Source organism: Rhamphochromis sp. 'chilingali' (assembly GCF_963969265.1).
Source record: "Rhamphochromis sp. 'chilingali' genome assembly, chromosome: 1".
Classification (NCBI taxonomy): domain Eukaryota; kingdom Metazoa; phylum Chordata; class Actinopteri; order Cichliformes; family Cichlidae; genus Rhamphochromis; species Rhamphochromis sp. 'chilingali'.
In genome coordinates this window covers 13,408,961-13,426,735 of record NC_137929.1, presented here as the reverse complement: position 1 = coordinate 13,426,735, position 17,775 = coordinate 13,408,961, and the positions used below count along the sequence as shown (strand labels likewise).

Genomic DNA, 17,775 nt, shown 5'->3' with positions numbered 1-17,775 from the left:
GTCGACACAGTGAAGTCAGCTGTTTGGGAATTTGTCTGATTATCAGTTTGGGGGGGGCGGTGTTAAATAACAAAGGCGGTGTAGGATGGAGAGAGGAGGAGGGAGGGAGCAGTGATGATATGGAGGAAGGTGATTGGTTAAGCAGCAGGAAGGAGCTCATGCTGGAGTCTGAGTTTTTACTGTTGGCCTTTTTCTGCTTTTTGTTTATTGTTGTCTGACGCGGGGCCGCCTACCCTTGAGTGATGCAGATGTGATATCACACACAGCGACAGCAGCTCCTACACACACACACACACACACACACACACACACACACACACACAAGACATAAGGGGGTCAGACAGGAGCAGCATCAGTCTCTGCTCTGTTTTGTTAATAACGTAGAAAAATAGTTTTGTACAATCAAGCTACATCGACGGACGCTTTACCTCACGTACCCTAAAATGAAAAAGTAGTGACAGTAAGATGGAGGCTGCACATGACACCATGACTGAGTTCACAGCTGTTGCTTTGATTCTAACGTTTAAGACTTTTGGCATCGACTCCGTTTTAATAAATGAGTGCTGGGAGGCGTCGTTTGACTTCAGGAGCTCCTGCGATGCTCCTGCGATGCTCCTGCGATGCTCCTGCGATGCTCTTACTCTGCGGGAGAAAACCAAAAACCAAAAGTAGCAAACATGGAGCGATATGACTCGTTTAGATTTTGGGAAACGTGCATCGACAGGTACAGTGTCCTTTTCCCCGCGTCTTTAAAAATAATTCATGCATAGATCCCCCACTGAGAAAACCCTTTTATATACTTTCTCCTTTGTACACATTTTATATAGAACTATATATAATATCATTTCTCTATATCTATATTTTCAGAAAAATTCTTTCCACACAATAAAAAACAACAATTTAACAAATGCTTCAAACAAAACAACAAAAAGAGAGAAGATGGAAGAAAGAAAATCACGACTGAGGCCAGTTTGGCACTTTGTCATGAGAACATGACAGAACTCTGTTAGTTGACGGTAAATAGCGAAACTCTATTTTTCTTTGGTTTTTCTTCTCCCTCGATGAGAAATGAAACACAGCAGTACTTACTTGGCACCTAAAAATGCTGGTCGAATGAAAGATATCAGTGTTTTCATAGTTATATGTTTAGTGTACGCCTCCCGCCTCCAAACTGCTCAGCAGATCGGGAATTTTTAGAGAAGAGCAGGAGGGAGGCGTGTCAAATGAGAGGAAGAGAGCAGTAATAAAACACGGATGTAGAAAAGAGAAGCATAATGTGCACATAACACACAGGAGATGGAAAAAGAGATGACGCCAACGTAAAAAAGAGAAAACAGCGAGGAGCGAGAGAGCATTCGTCCCTTTGACAAATGTTGGAGGTCTTGAGCCTGGAAACAGCAGACCGTCTTTGAAAACAGTATCTTTGAAAGATCTGAGTCACCCACCCCAAACTGCTCATCTGCTGCTGGACACTTCAGTTGCACCTCCACATGCCACCAGTGGAGGGAGCTGCCAAGTTTCACAGCACATGACGCAGCAGGTGTAGTTGCTTTTGGAGAAAGAAGAGAATAAGAGGACAGAACGAAGGCCCACGTCTAGAGGCCTCCCTTCCAGAGCGGAAGCAGAGCCAGTGTTCCTGGTCCCTAGGTGGCGCTGTGTCGGGCCTGTCCCTACTATACCCTGGTGGTGGAGTGGGGGTGGGGCAGGGTGTTGTTGTGGCCGGTGGAGGGGAATGTGTTGAAGGCGTGAAGAGGCTGCATGCTGGTGATGGTGCTGGGGATCACGGTGATGGTGTTTGGCTTCATCAGCGGCACGTTGTCGGGGGCGCGGCGCAGCGCCAGGGTGTAGTCAGGAGGGCAGGCGGGCCGCAGGATGTCGTGGGGTCGCAGGGGCTCCATGTCGTGGTGAGCGTCGTGCTCCCAGTCCTTCATCTGCAGGGACATGATCTCCTCCTCCTGGCTGTGAGCCAGGTCGTTGGCGGGGCCGCCCCGCTGAGGGGACAGCCGGTGCCGGCGCATCTCGTGCTGCTTGTCACGCTTGTAGTAAAGGGCGGCGAAGGCCAGGATGTTGAGGAAGAAGAGCGACGCTCCAACTGCAACTGTCACGCTCAGTTCGGTGGAGTAGTCGTGGGTGTGTCTGGGAAAGAGGTCCTGGGGCGGGCGCTCTGAGCCCTCGGGCTCAGGATCTGATGGGAAGGTAGGGTAAGGATGACGAGTGGTTCGAGGAACGTTGTTTCTGGGCCTCATGGTGCCGGGGTCACGGCCTGCGGGGGAGCGCGTAGTGGTGGGAAAGAGCACGTCGTGCAGGCTGTGAAGATGAGGGACTAATTCCAGCCAAAAGGCCACTTTGTTAGCTCTGTAGTTGTCTCTGACACGAGGTTTCAAACCGATGTGAAGGTACTGCTTGTCCTTCCAGTTGAACTTGGTCCAGATGACCTCCTCGAAGCGGTTGGGCTTGGTATGAATGAACTCGGTGTCCTGAGGGACGGGCAGGTTGGGGTCCCTGGTGGAGCATAAAGGTTAAACGTTTCAGTTCAAAGTTATATTCAGTCTCCATTATAAGTAACATGTGGAATCAATACACTGAATACAGACAGGAGGCCCATTCTCTGTGCAACCTTTAAACTATCTAAGACCAACCGGCTGCTCTGGGATCTGGATGCTTTTGGTGAACCAGTATGTTCAATTCTTCAAAGCCACACGGGAATTAAACTAGCAACCCAGATTCAAGTATTCAAGATGACTAGAAGGCTGTCAGAGAACATACAGTAACGTGTACAGTTTACACTACTGTGACATGAGGCCTACCCAGTCTTTGCGAAGTTAGTCCAGTAAGTCATGACCACAGCGCTCAGCATCACATCGTTCTTGGAGAAGTTGCACGGGAGCAGGTCCGTGGCACCGATCATCGGTACGCCGAACACGTAAGGTATCTCGTCTCCGTGCGCGGCGTCGGCCCACTCGGGCCGCATCTCGGTGTGGCAGTGGTGGTAGAACGTGTACAAGTAAACTGGGGACTGAAACTCAGCATGGAGTTTAGCAGTGGCCACAGCTGGTGCCACCCACTGGTGGTCCGTAAACAGGAAGTGAGTGAGAAATCTAGAGAGGAAAAAAAAGTCTTTCTGATAACAGAAGGAGTGACAGGCAGCAGAGAGGAAGCATGACTGCATTATCCAAACATGTCTGTACTGTGACTGTGGTCCGGCTGTGAGGGGTTCGCAGGCCGATCTGTCAGAAACACCGACACTGAGATTGGGAGCCCACTACCTGGGGGATGATAGCATTACTGCCCACAGAGCCTCAAAGGTTAAGGCGCAGACACGCCGTGATGTGGATGAGTGGCTCTCTTTAGCACGCTTGTCTTGTTTGATGCACTTCACTGGGCTCACATGTTACTGATTCCATTCTTTACTCACATGTTTTAAACGCTTAAAGCACTTTCACAGGTTTTGATATTCTTTTGAAAATTCATGTGAACTCAAGCTGTCAGAATTGTAATGTAAGCTTTGATAATTGTCCACATTTGTCATTTTGACGATTATCCGTTTATTTTAATGAATACAGCAAACAGAAAAAAACGAACAAATCAACAAACGCGGCTCCTAATGAGACAAAACCTGATGATGCTGCAAAATGCAGTTAAGTGAGAGGAGGCTGTAAAATGGAATAACTGAAAAAGTGGCAGTGTACAGAGGTGGCGTCCTCACCCTCTGGGTAGCCGTAGAGGTTGTCAACAAAGCTGGAGATGGTGTAGTCGAACGCCGCAGCTGAGATGTCGTCGTTGTCCTCACTGTCGTCCACAAACTTCAGCCCCTCTCCCTGGTTCACTCCTATCAGGATGTCATAGTTTAGGAGCTCCCCCTGGTGGAGCAAATAAGGAAGAACATGCTGAGTGCTGGAACAGAGCCTGTGTGCATCACAAGTCTACAACAGGAAGTGCAGCTGAAGCACAGCTTTGTGAATTGGCAGCATTTCATTTCCCAGTAAACAAAATAAAGATTAGCTGTTGCCATGAAATTCCTACTATAAACTGTAAATACTGCAATATATGCAGGGTTCATACACATTTTTAGGGTCAAATTCAAGCACTTTTTAAGCACATTCAAGGTCAATTTTCAAGCTTTTCCAGCACATTACCAAAAAAGAAGCATGTTTCACTTTGCATCACCTCAGTAAGACCTTGTAAAAATTTAAACAAATCATCTGAGGTCGATTTAAATGTCTTTTGTTCCCCTTTTGTTAAAAGAGCAGCACACAAAAATACAGAAAAAGGAAACGGTTGCCTTACATGCATATAGTGTACAAACTCAAAAAAACACATTCCTCTTAAAAATGCGCAAATGTGAACAAATCAACTTGTTAGAGATCTTCATCTCCACTGTAAATAAACAACAAGCCAGAGAACAAGAAAACTGCACCAAACACCACAAACACCAACAAATTAATGTCTTCTCATCAGACATTGAAGCTTCTTTCCTGTGTGACATAAAAAATAAGAGACCGATGTTTGTTTGTTTTTTTAACTAGTTAAGCACCCATGTTCAGTCATCCACCCATTCACGCACACATTCACACACTGGTGATGTAGCTACAGCCACCCTGGGGCGCCACCAGGCCCTCTGACCACCACCAGTAGGCAACGGGTGAAGTGTCTTGCCGGGTGAAGTGTCTTGCCGGGTGAAGTGTCTTGCCCAAGGACACAAAGACCAAAACTGTCCAAGCCGGGGCTCGATTACAAGGCGAACTCCTAACTCTTGAGCCACGATCGCCCAGTGGGGACATGGGGACATTTCAATTTCCAGCAGGAAGCTCCCCCTTTTTGTTAAACCCTTTAGATCAGGGGTCGGCAACCTGCGGCTCTTTAGTCCTTATAGTGCGGCTCCGCGTGGTTTGGGGAAATAAATTAGCTGAAGTGTATTTTATTTATGTTAGTTCTTTTTTTAACTTGTAGTTCTAAATTGGAAGATTATTGTGATTTTGCAATATACAAATAAAATTATATTTTGTTATTTTTTCATCGCTCAAAATAAGCGTCACACTCGCGGAAGCCGGTGTACCCGGCGAAACGCCGTGCATTTATCGAGCCTTTCAACCCCAGATAGGCCAATTATGGCTCTTTGGCTCTTTGGGTCTTAAAGGTTGCTGACCCCTGCTTTAGATGAACAGAGTTTTTTAATTAAATACATAATCTTCAATAAATGTTCTCTTTTATAAAAAGTAGGATAATTAAAAAAACTTTTATTATACCGCTATTGAGTAGAAAAAAAACTCGTGTTTTCTGTCGTCTGTTATATAATATTAGGGATGTTTTTGACAATTAATTTCTTAATCGGCTGGACTAACCAATAGTCCACAACCAGGAAACACTGAAATTTTAAGTTAAGTTTGAAAACAGTTTAAAAAAATACCCCATTCCAAAATGTCTTGTGACAATCTCATTGGCTTAGGGAGTGATGATGTCATAGATCTTAAGAATCTTAAGTCCTTTGATGTTTTTCCTTAAGTAGGGGTGAGAAACAGCAAGTTTTAGTTCGTTTCAGCAGCATCTGTGTTTGCAGCCTACAAAACGTTCACCACAAGCTCTTCAAAGTCATCGTATAGAAACTCCAACATGTTTCCAAGAAAAAAACAACCAATTCAAAAAGATTACGCCGCCTCTCCTTCCTGGCGTGGCCGGCCAATTTCCCCAAATGGCTCCTCATCCTTCCAAAGGGCGTTAGAGGAGAGTAGGAAGGAAAACTACCTTCTCCAGAAAAAAATGCAACAAATTGAAGAAGAGAAACTTCAACTGGAGGACAAATGTAGACGAATGGAAGCCCAAAATAAAGAGCTGGAAGAAAGACAACAGCGCCAGCCGGACATAAAAATTATTAATGAGGGCTGGGGAATCAAGTTTGCTCAGACCCGAGAGCAGATTGTGCACCTCATTAAAGAAAACAGGCAAAAGAGTGCAGAACTAAAAGAAAGGACCAACCAGCTCCAAGACAAGAAAACGATGACTGATAAGATACAACGGGATCTCCAATACATGGACCGAAAAAATCGGCTCCTCCAAAGACAGCTCCATGAAGCTGTGGAAGAAAAGAAAGAATTCCTCCAACAGAAGGAAGAGCAGGACAAAAAGCAACGAGACATGCAGCACGAACTGAAGAGCATGCAGGAAAAATACCGCATGCTGAAAGAAAGCCTGGATGAAACACTGCGCCAAAATAAAGACCTTCTTCAACAGAAAGATCAACAGCAGGAAAGACTGAAAGAAGGAAAACGTATCGTCCAGGACTTTGAGTCTAAAAATCTAAAACTGCAAGAGTTTTGTAATCAGCTGGAGGACAAAGCAACTAAAGTGGAAGAAGAAAAGGACAAACTGGAGAAACGCTGCTCACAGATGCAGAGAAGGATCGATCAGATAGCGAGAAACAACTCCGAGCTCGTTAAGGGGATTTTGGTGGAATTCAATAACTTGAAGCGTGAAAACACTCAAATGCAGGCGCAAAAACAACAAGAAGACAAAATACATGAAGACCTGCAGCTCACGCTCCAAGAAATCCAGAAAAGAAACGAGCAGTTAGAAGACAAGCACAAAGAGGTCCAACAGAGAAATGCAGACATGCACAAGGACAAGCTGATACAGGAGGCAACATCCAAACAACTCAAAGACAAGCTTGAAGAACAACAAGCAACATTGGAAGAGGTGGAACAAAGATGTGAGAAACTTGAAGAACAAAACGCAGAAACCATCGATGAGCTGAGAAATCTCATCCTGGAGAAAAAAGCGCTCGTGGAAAAGTGCATGAAAAAAAAGAAAAAATGGTTCCACTTGTTCCGGAGGAGAGACGCTACTGCTTCCTCACCTGATGTAGCCTCGTCTTGCTCCACCTCTGTTAACCCCCCCAACCAGTCCCGGCCGTTGACTGCCCCCTCCTGAGCCTGGTTCTGCCGGAGGTTCCTGCCCGTTTAAAGGCAGTTTTTCCTCCCCACTGTCGCCAACTGCTTGCTCAGAGGGGATTGTTGGGCTTTTCTCTCCTCTGCCTTGTTTCTTCATTTACTTGTTTAACTTTTTTCAACTTATCTAAATAATAAACCAATTAAATTTATCCTTTGAGTATTTTTCATCTCATCTTTACAGAATCTTTCCAAAACATTTTCAAACATTCAGATCTGTCTTTTATTTTCTTCTTGAAGCCTCATAAATGGTGAACTAAAAACCCGGAACATGGTTTGAAACATAGTTTCAGCTGAAACTGGCATAACATGCTGTGTGTGTGTGTGTGTGTGTGTGTGTGTGTGTGTGTGTGTGTGTGTGTGTGTGTGTGTGTGTGTGTCAGGATATCACTAGTTAGGTCATCATGTTTAGACTCATTCACTCCAAAATTATTTAGGCCAAATCTTTAAAACAGTGTCATTTCATACACATTTTCAATTCACTTCAATCGCACAAATGCAGAAATAATTATTTGCAGTATCTTATTTATTATGAGAATGTCATGCCTGATCATTTGTACCTACACCACCAAAAATGGGGGCAAAAGGGAGGAGATCATGTTTAATCGGTTATAAGAAAAGGTCAGAAATATAAGTGCCGACATGAGCAGTGTCCACAGAAACCTCTGACTCTCAGCTCAAAGCTCATATAAACCATTTCTACAACCAGCAAACAAACAAAGACACCGAACAGTTAAAAGAGCAGTGACGTCACCACGAATCTGTGGTCAGGTAATATCCATGTTTTGATTGATGATTTTCTGGAGTTAAATGTGAACCGAAGCATATTTTGGGTGTTATATGCTATTAAATACTTTTTAATTTATTTAAAAGTATTTAATAGCATATAACACCCAAAACATGCTGGGTGTGGAAATAAAAAAAATCAGAATTTCCTCTGTTTGAGTCACAGTAACTTTGACATAGTAACATTTGCAGTAAGTCCTAAATGTTCACCTTTAAAATCCCTCCCTCTGTTCATTTTGCCCACATCATGTTTCAGTGGTTGGCCTCAGGTTCTTCAGCTTCCTGACAGTCTGAAGTCAGCTGACAGAGTTTCACCTGCTAAATACACAGAAAATCTTGTTAAAGCCGCACAGTTTGCCCAACAGTAATATTCCCATTAAGCCCTTTCTAAACACTTTATAACAATGTGTCATCACTAAATTATAAACTTCTTCTCCAAATCTGCACGACTGCACTTAGTCACAGACTTTATTTAATTGTCCTGCGGCTGCTATCATATATTTTACCAAACAGTTCTTCTCACACAGTCACAGATATATTTCTCTCAATGCAAACTTCACTCATGTCTCAGACAGGAAACTTGAGTTTTTCTTTTTTTTCTGTCCCCACTCATTCAACTAATTTGCATATTGAGTCACATCTCGAGAAGTTGCCCTGACAACAGAAATGCATATTCAAAACATTGCTGCATAATTCAATTATTATTATTTTATTTTTATTTCTACAGTCGTCACTTCTTTTGCTCAATCAGCTGGAAACCACTTCTAATTCACTATTTTAAACCTGCTTTAAGCTTCTAATCCCTGGTTGGTCCTCCCAGTCACTTTTTCCTTGTCACAAAAGTCCCTCTATTGTCCTGCAACTTCCTGAGTTATTCCTCAGCTTCAGCCTTTAAGTGTGTTAAATCTACACCATTCAGCATTTATGTCATGTATTCACATTCATGAGTGTAAGCATGTCTTCATTGCGTGTATGTTGTGTGTTCATATTAATATTGAGTGTAAGCTGGTCTTCGTTGCCTCGATGTGTTTTTATAATCAGATTTAATTCCTGCATCTTTGCGCTGAACTGTGGATTCAAACTGTCTCACTTCTGATTCTCTCCAAAAACAATTTCACATGTGACAATTTCTACATGTGTGTTTTCTATTTTTCTATTCATTTATGTATTATTAGTTCATTTATTTCTTTATCTCTCTCTCTCTCTTACTTTTTTTATTTACCTTTCTGTTGCGATGCTCTGGATGTTTCTAAACCCCACAAATGCAGTCTCACTGTTCAACCCAATTTTCCTATGCTGGCATCCTGGCAGCTGCACGCTTGACTTTTCTCAGTTCATGGGCAGTTATTTTGCGCCTTGGTTTTTCCACACGCTTCTTGCGACCCTGTTGACTATTTTGAATGAAACGCTTGATTGTTCGATGATCACGCTTCAGAAGCTTTGCAATTTTGAGACTGCTGCATCCCTCTGCAAGATATCTCACTATTTTTGACTTTTCTGAGCCTGTCAAGTCCTTCTTTTGACCCATTTTGCCAAAGGAAAGGACGTTGCCTAATAATTATGCACACCTGATATAGGGTGTTGATGTCATTAGACCACACCCCTTCTCATTACAGAGATGCACATCACCTAATATGCTTAATTGGTAGTAGGCTTTCGAGCCTATACAGCTTGGAGTAAGACAACATGCATGAAGAGGATGATGTGGACAAAATACTCATTTGCCTAATAATTCTGCTCTCCCTGTAGACTTTTGTCTTATCGCCTTAACCTCCATGGTCTCAAATTCTTTCAGGATATAATTTCTTTTAACCGGATTAGGGCAAATTTCATTTATCAAAATATTCCTGATCACTTTGTTTGTAAACCTGCTGTCACCAAATTCAACTCCAGCTATGCAGAGCTGCCTCAGTCCAGGAGAAATTTTAGAGTGCACAATATCTTCTTTTATCATTGATCTCAAAGGGACTGGGATGGCTTTCACTGGGGATTTATATCTCTTAGCAGTACATCTTACATCAAATTTCTCACAAAACGTCTCATGTTTTAGTAAGACCCCATTATCATCCATAAAATGAGCTACAGCCCAAATCCCTTTAGATCTCCATTCATCCACGTACACAGATTTCCTACACAAACGGATATACCTGTTGTTCCATATAGGGGTGTTGTGAGGAGTAAAGCTATGTTTATAGATTAATTTCCAGTAGAGACGGACCTGCTGATGGAAAGCTGAGAGTTTAACAGGTAACGAACTGCAATCAAAGTCACAACGTAACAAAAAGTCTATTCCACCCATTTTGCCAAAAATCACATTGGAATAATGTTCCAAAAGGAATTTTTGTTCCTAATGAAAGATCTTAACCATTTCAATTTTAGTACACCATTCATAACATCAAAGTCAGTGGCATTAGCCCCACCCTCTTCATAATTCTTAATCACATCATTTTTCTTTATATAATGACATTTGTTCCTCCATATGAACCTAAAATTAAGAGTATTTATAGATTTAATTAGTTTTGGAGGTATGGGCAGAGAAAAGGCTGGATAGATGAGTCTGGACAGACTGTCCATGTTGGTTAGCAAGCTTCTCCCAAACAGAGTTATGTCCCTTTGCAGCCACATGTTTAAAATTGACTTACACTTTTCTATATTGGTACAGATATTCTTATTTTCTGTTGATGTCTTATCCTTGCAAATTACAATGCCCAGATACTTCACCTCTTTTTTGATCTGCATATTATTTATTGCTTGCAGGGGACACTCATGCAGAGCTAGAATTTTGCATTTATTAATATTCAGCTGTAGGCCAGAAGCTTTGGAGAAATGGTTGATCGCCTGCAAGGCTAAAGGAATCTGGTCCTCATTTTTTAGAAACAGGGTGGTATCATCTGCCAGCTGACTGATTATTATCTGTTCACCCATCACAGTTAACCCCTTAATGTGACTGTTTTTAATCAAAATAATTCCTCTGACACAGAAGACCTACATTCCTGGTTTAATTCTTGCTGTCAAAAAATCATGGACTCTGTGGCTCCTTTAAAAACCAGGCAGCTTAAGGCTAAACCTGAGCCTTGGTTTAATGAGAGCAGTCGTGCTGTTAAGAGGGAATGTCGTCGAGCAGAACGGAGGTGGAAAAAGGATAAACTGCATGTATCATTTCAAATTCTCAAAGACTGCTGGCATCGCTACCAGAACACTGTTAAAGAGGCAAAAAGGGAATATTTTGCAAATATTATTTCTTCCAACTGTCATAACCCACGTGTGTTATTTAGGACCATTGACACTGTTCTTAATACTCCTTTGAATGTCTGTTTGGAAGTTTCTCCTGAGATTTGCAATGATTTTCTGAACTTTTTTATTGAAAAGGTTGTCACCATCAGGGCTCTTATCACAGCTCCTGACTCTGACCCCTCTGTCTCTGTCCCTTGCGCTGCTGTTTTCACTCAGTTTGAGCTTGTGACGCTCTCCTCTTTAGAGGATGTGGTTCGCCATATTAAGCCCACAGGTTCCCCACGGGATCCTGTCCCTCCACAATTCTTTAAAGAAATTTTTCCTAGTATACAACAGTATGTCCTTGACATTATTAACAGCAGTCTGTCTTCTGGTGTGGTTCCTGCAAATTTCAAACATGCAGTAGTACAGCCACTGCTTAAAAAACCTGGCCTTGATCACACAGTTTTAGCGAACTATAGGCCTATTTCCAAGCTGCCTTTAGTCTCCAAGGTTTTAGAGAAAATTGTTTTTAGTCAACTGAAAGATTTTCTAGATGAAAATGGAATCTTTGAGGTTTTTCAGTCAGGTTTTAAAACCCTTCACAGCACAGAATCTGCATTACTAAGGGTTTTTAATGACATCCTTCTGGCATGTGATTCTGGTAACCATGTTGTTCTTGTCTTGCTTGACCTAACTGCTGCCTTTGACACAGTAGACCACAATATTTTAATTTCTCGATTACATGATGTAGTGGGTATTGGTGGCACTGCACTCAATTGGTTTAGGTCTTATTTGTCAGATAGAACTTTCTCTGTCAGCCTTCTCGGTTACGAATCGTCTTCTGCTCCTCTGTCATGTGGTGTCCCACAGGGCTCAATTTTAGGGCCACTGCTCTTTTCTCTGTATCTACTGCCTCTGGGTTCTATCCTTAGAAGGCATGGGATCTCATTTCACTGTTATGCCGATGACTGCCAAATTTATTTGACACTAAAACGCAAGGATGCCATCTCCATAAAACCTCTCTTGACATGTCTAGATGACATTAAAGCTTGGTTGGCTCGAAACTTTTTAAATTTTAATAAAAAGAAAACAGAAGTGTTGGTGTTTGGACCCAGTGGTCCCTGTGAGTCCTCCTCTGTTTTTTTAGGATCCCTGGAAGTCTATTTTAAATCTGTTGTTACTGACCTTGGTTTTAAGTTGGACAGTGATTTTAAATTGGACAACCAAATCAGAGCAGTGGTGAAGTCCAGTTTTTATCATTTAAGGCGACTGGCAAGACTAAAATCTTTTCTTTCGAGGCAGCACCTTGAAACAGTGATCCATGCTTTTATTTCTTCCCGCCTGGACTACTGTAACTCACTTTATGTGGGGGTCAGTCAGTCATTGCTCTCACGTCTGCAGCTGGTTCAAAATGCGGCTGCACGACTCCTAACAGGAACTCGAAAAAGAGAGCATATAACCCCCGTGCTGGCCTCTCTGCACTGGCTGCCTGTGTCTTTTAGAGTTAATTTTAAAATTCTTATGTTTGTTTTTAAATGTCTACACAGTCTTGCCCCGCCTTACCTCTCTGAGCTTCTTCATCCCCACATACCCTGTCGGTCTCTCAGGTCAGCTGACCAGCTGCTCCTGGAGGTACCGAGATCCAGGAGGAAGCTCAGAGGGGACAGGGCCTTCTCTATTGTGGCTCCAAAATTATGGAATAATTTGCCCATGCATGTTAGAGAGGCCCCTTCACTGTCCACTTTTAAATCACGTCTTAAAACCCACTTTTATTCCTTGGCTTTTAACCTCAGTGAGACTTAGTTTCTTTTTTAATGCAGTAGTTATTTAATTAATGATTTCACTCTTCTTTTATTTGTTTTTTATTTATATCTCATGTAATTTTATTTTACAGTTCCAATGTACAGCACTTTGTGTCAGCCAGCTGTGGTTGTTTTAAAGTGCTTTATAAATAAAGTTGATGATGATGATGATGAAAATAGACAACAGCTCAGCAACCATGATGAACAGAAGTGGTGAGCTGCTACATCCCTGCCTTATCCCTCTATTAACCTCAAACCTTGAACATGTACCATGTTCTAGCAAAACAGAGCTGTTAATGTCATTATATAGCATCTCTATAACATTGATAAATTCCTCTCCAAAACCAAAAGACTGCAGAGTTTTTAATATGAACGTATGTTCAACTGAGTCAAATGCTTTGTAAAAATCCAAGAACAGGATGTACCCTCTCTCTTGGATTAATTCACTGTATTCAAGGAGATCCAAAACCAGCCTAATATTGTTATGAATTAGTCTTCCTTTCAAAAAACCTGATTGTGTTTCACTGATAATGTTTGAGATGCCTTTCTTTAGCCTCTCAGCTACAGCTCCAGACAGGATCTTATAGTCAGTGTTTAGTAAGGTGATGGGTCTTAAATTGTCTAAAATTCTTTTATCCTTACCCGATTTAGGGATCAGGGTTATCAGCCCTTGTTTCGTGCTCGGCATCACTTCTTTTTTCTCTATCGATTCCTTTAATGCATCAAACAATAAAGTTCTTAGGTCCTTCCAGAAGAATTGATAAAAATTAGTAGTGAGTCCATCTGTCCCTGGGGACTTGTTTAATGCCATTTTCATGACCACCAAATCCAGTTCCTCAATTTTAAGCTCTGAATCACACAGATCTTTGAACGGCTTGTCAATACATGGGATGAGATTATGAATCTTATCAAAGAAACTATCAGAATCAGCTGCTGAATATTCTGAGGAGTACAATTTGGAATAAAAAGTGAAGACTTCTTTTCCAATCTTTCTGAAATCTTTACATTCAGTCCCATTTATCAACAAGCTTGAGATTAGATTTCTCTGCTGTCTGCACTTTTCCAGCTTACTAAAATATGATGAGTTCTTTTCACCTGCCTCAATCCACTTGGCTCTCGATCTTATAAAGGCACCCTGGGCTTTCTCTAGGTAAAGATCGTCTAATTTAGTTTGTAACTCCATCAATTTATTCTTTTCTTGCACGTTTAGTTTTTCTTTACTACAGCACTGAGTTATTTCACGAAGTAAATTACTTTCATATTCCCGTTTTTCCCTGTTCAGTTCTTTGCAGAATTTTATAGTGAATTCTCTGATTTTGAATTTAATAAGTTCCCATTTCTGTATATTACCCACTACTGAGTCATCATTTTTTATATCTGTAATTTTATGTCTAATTTTATCACAATACTTGTCCTTATTTAAAAGGCTGGCATTAAATTTCCAATATCCCCTGCTACTACGTTTCATCCTTGTTGGTTCTAAGACAAGATCAATGAAACAGTGATCAGATAGGGGTGCTTTGGAGATTTTAGATGGTGAAGTACACCTCAAAATGTCATCGCTCACTAACCAATAATCAATTCTTGACCTGCTTTCTCCATTAGGTTTAAACCATGAATAATTCTTAACTCCAGGATTCAAACTTCTCCAAATGTCTGTAAAATTATTATCACTAGAAAAGTTCTCAATAATGTTATTCTGTTGCCTCCTTCCTAAGCGAGGAGGCCATCTGTCCATCCATTCATCTGAGGTCATGTTCCAGTCTCCTCCTACTAGGATGTAATCTGTGGGGTACATAACTTTAAACTCTGAAATAACATTTGTTAGATTTTCCAATAGATGTTTATTTTGACCTTCGTTATTATGTCCATAAAGATTTGTAACAATTAGAAATATACCTTCGCTCTTCAAGCTGCAGTTGACCAATGACCCTCACTATCAGCTTTATATGTTATAATCTCCCCTGGGAACTTATTAAAACAAATCGCCACACCTCCAGATCTGTTAGATCCACGACTGAAAAGAATCTTGTCTCCCCACTGATTAGCCCAAAAGGTAACATCGGCATCCACAGAGTGAGTCTCTTGTAAAAACAGACAGTGACATTTTTGCCCCTTGCAAAATAAAAAAAGTGCCTTTCTCTTAACAATTTCCTTCAAACCCCGAACGTTTAATGAACCAAAAGAAATTTTTGAGTGAACCATAATAAGAGTATGCTAAGAAAATAACTTTTTTTTAAAAAGAAAAGAAAAATATATAAACATGAGTTTAAATTGTAACACTTGTCACCAACTCAGTGACTAATAACCTTTAACTTTAAGTAGAACTCTTTTGTCCCATTAATAATATTCCACTGTATACAGTCTTACATCAAGTCTTTCATTCAACGTCGACGATCCTCCGTCCTTCGATGTATCCATGAGGACCCCGGAAAAAGGCCCGTTTCCCAGCCCGTCTGGCTTGTTCAATTTGCGGCCACAGCCGCCTCCTCTCTTCCCAGTCCTCCCGCGGCAGTACCTCAGCGAAGTGGAAACCGCCGTTCTTACAGACAGCCGAATCTTTGGTGCGACGCCAAATCTCCTCTTTCACGTGTCTCAGAGCAAACAGAATGATGATATGTCGGACCTTGTTCTCAATCTTCTTCCCAACTCTATGCACCACATCCACAGATTCTTCAAGCTTTGATATCATATCAGGTGCGATCTTGCCAAGAATTCCAATAACCAGCGATCTGACACCTTCATCTCTTTTCTCTTCTAATCCTTTAATCCGGAGGCACCACCTCATTTTGTACCTTTCTTGCTCTCACACTCTCTCCTTGAGATCGTAGTTATCTTTGGTCAACTGCTCGTTTCGTCTCTCCAACTCTTTAACCTTTTGTTTACATTCTTTCACCTCCTCCGAGTTGAACTGAACCGCTTTGGCTAGGCTGGCTAGCATCGTACTAGCTTGCTTGCATTGCACACTCAGGTCAGCTAGCTGCTCGTCCACTCTTTTTTCAAGGTTTTTTCTACGTAGTCATGATCCGTTCCTTCTCTGCTGTCTTCCTTTCCATCACATGGCGATGTTGTTTCTTGTTTTTTGAGGTCGAGTCTGAATTTAGCAGGTTTAACTATACTTGGGGCAGTCATTTTACTACTTTCGAGTGGAAACAATAACGAACACAAAGTAAATTCTGGGACAAGTTCAACGAGCTCCTAATTCGTGCGACTGCTCAACTCGCCATCTTGCGCCACCGTCTCACTACTAGATGAACTTGTGACACACATCTGCAGCAGAGGCTGAGTGGCTGCTCTCACACCTGGAGCATCCAAATCGACCCACAAACACGTTGAAAGATGCAATGCCATCAATGTGGATTGTCAAGACTGAGAGACCTCTTCCCTCTGACCCCTCCCCAAACCCTCAAACCCTCCTACCCACCTCGACATACAAACTCTGTGTGGCTTCACGTGTTCTGTTGATGTTTACATGATCGAAATAACTTGAACACAAACACAAACAAACAAAGAGGAAGACCGCACCGGAAGGAAACAACTACAAGTCCCAGCATCCTCTGTGTTTAGGGAGCAGCAGTGAAAGTGAAAGCAGGAGGAGGAAGGTGGAGCTGAGGCAGGTGAGTGTTAACATGAATGTTTCTTCTTATGACATAAAATAATTCCACGCTGTTCGTGTCTGTGGGTGAAATGTGAGGCCGGTCGGCTCCTCTGAGCGCTGGTTTCCTGTAAGTAGAGAGGAAGTGAGTTTAGCTGAGCCTCCGTTTAGTGTGAGAGAGCAGGAGGAGAGTGAGAGCTGTGCTGAGGCAGGGTGAGTGTTAACACCGCTCTGACATTACTGTGTCTCTGTGGCGGGAACAACAGGCTCCGTCAGTGGAGGCAAAAATAATCAGACTTTGGTTTTTCAAAGGAAACAACTTTATGTCGGAAGTTCCCGCACGCTCATTGGATAACGATGTGTCAATCTCGAGCTATTAGCCAATGAGCGTGCGGATTCACAGAAAGCCCCGCCTTTATCACGGGACTTTAAAAACTACAATGGCGACAGAAACTCCGTGAGTGGAGTTCAGGGTGACGTTATGAAACTGTGACGTTTGAGCCACTTCCCGTTGAACGTGAAACTGATGGTTTCTGGTGTTTGGGTCTGTTTTTCTGTATTTATGCAGATAAAGTGTAAACTCAGATGAATTATACCATCAAATGTTAAAGGAAAATATCAGGATGAGTGTCTGTGAGCTGAGAAGGACGTGAAGCGAGCAGTTTATCCCAGAGCTGAAGCTGCTCTGTGTGCAGAGATGAGCTCAGATTCCTGCTGTGATTGATCAACAGTCACAGAAATGTAGACTTGTAGTTATTACTGCAGTATGGTCACAGCAGATACTGATAAACATGTATTATGAGGATGGATGATCAAGTTTCTCACTCTCTCCTTTAAATCTCAGTTTTTTTCTTCTTCACAGTTTATCTGTTAATTTATTAATGAATAACACTGAAAGAGTTTCTGTTATATTTCCCCTTGAACATCAGCTTATTAGGGCGGCATTAGGAAATAGCCCCCCTCCAAAGAATGAATAAATGAATGATGATAATAATAAAATGATTCAAAAGCAGAGCTCAGAGTGGTAGAATGGTCAAACATGGATCCACGGGTGGTTCAACTGCATTTGGTGACGTGACTAAAGCAAATCTTTCAAATAATCCCACCATCAACGGGATGTTGTCTCCTTTACTACGGTTACTTTACTTGGTCACCGTGTGAATTTCTTTGAAATGAACCAAATTCTTTTATTTGTCGGTTGTTGCATATTTAACCTCTACAGTCAGGAAAGGAGGAGATGAGGCCTCAACAATGTTGGGTTGTAGCTGTGCTTCAGGTTAGAGTGAGTGTCCATGGAATAAATGTAAGTCAGTGAACTGGAAACATGACTGTGTTCAAACTTTGTTTCCTTTTTATAATGAGTCTAATCAAAGGTGGACAGAAGTATCTCCACTGTGACTTTTCTGTGTCACCATCAGAGCTTCTGCAGTGTTTC

The 17,775-nt window shown here is 41.9% G+C and overlaps 2 protein-coding genes across 2 annotated transcripts in view; one reads left to right on the top strand and one right to left on the bottom strand.

Moving 5' to 3' along the window:
- Positions 1–17,775, top strand: part of LOC308393807 (uncharacterized protein) — an 810,936-nt gene that overhangs the window by 755,318 nt on the left and 37,843 nt on the right. The window lies entirely within an intron of this gene.
- LOC308394069 (neuroligin-2-like) lies at positions 510–16,247 on the bottom strand. The gene is made up of 4 exons (XM_080878223.1): positions 15,116–16,247; positions 3,690–3,860; positions 2,808–3,121; positions 510–2,502 (listed from the first exon to the last, which is right to left on the bottom strand). Exons 1-4 carry the CDS (start codon positions 15,164–15,166, stop codon positions 1,674–1,676), a joined length of 1,365 nt encoding a protein of 454 aa, XP_080734349.1. The 5' UTR covers positions 15,167–16,247; the 3' UTR covers positions 510–1,673.

Bases quoted from the DNA above. Each gene is read 5' to 3' on its own strand.
- LOC308394069 (XM_080878223.1), bottom strand. From the start codon at position 15,166: ATGGATACATCGAAGGACGGAGGATCGTCGACGTTGAATGAAAGACTT. The intron at 3,861-15,115 runs GTAAGACTGTAT...TTGCTCCACCAG, and splicing joins CGTTGAATGAAAGACTTGAT to GGGGAGCTCCTAAACTATGA. The intron at 2,503-2,807 runs GTAGGCCTCATG...ATGCTCCACCAG, and splicing joins ACTAACTTCGCAAAGACTGG to GGACCCCAACCTGCCCGTCC.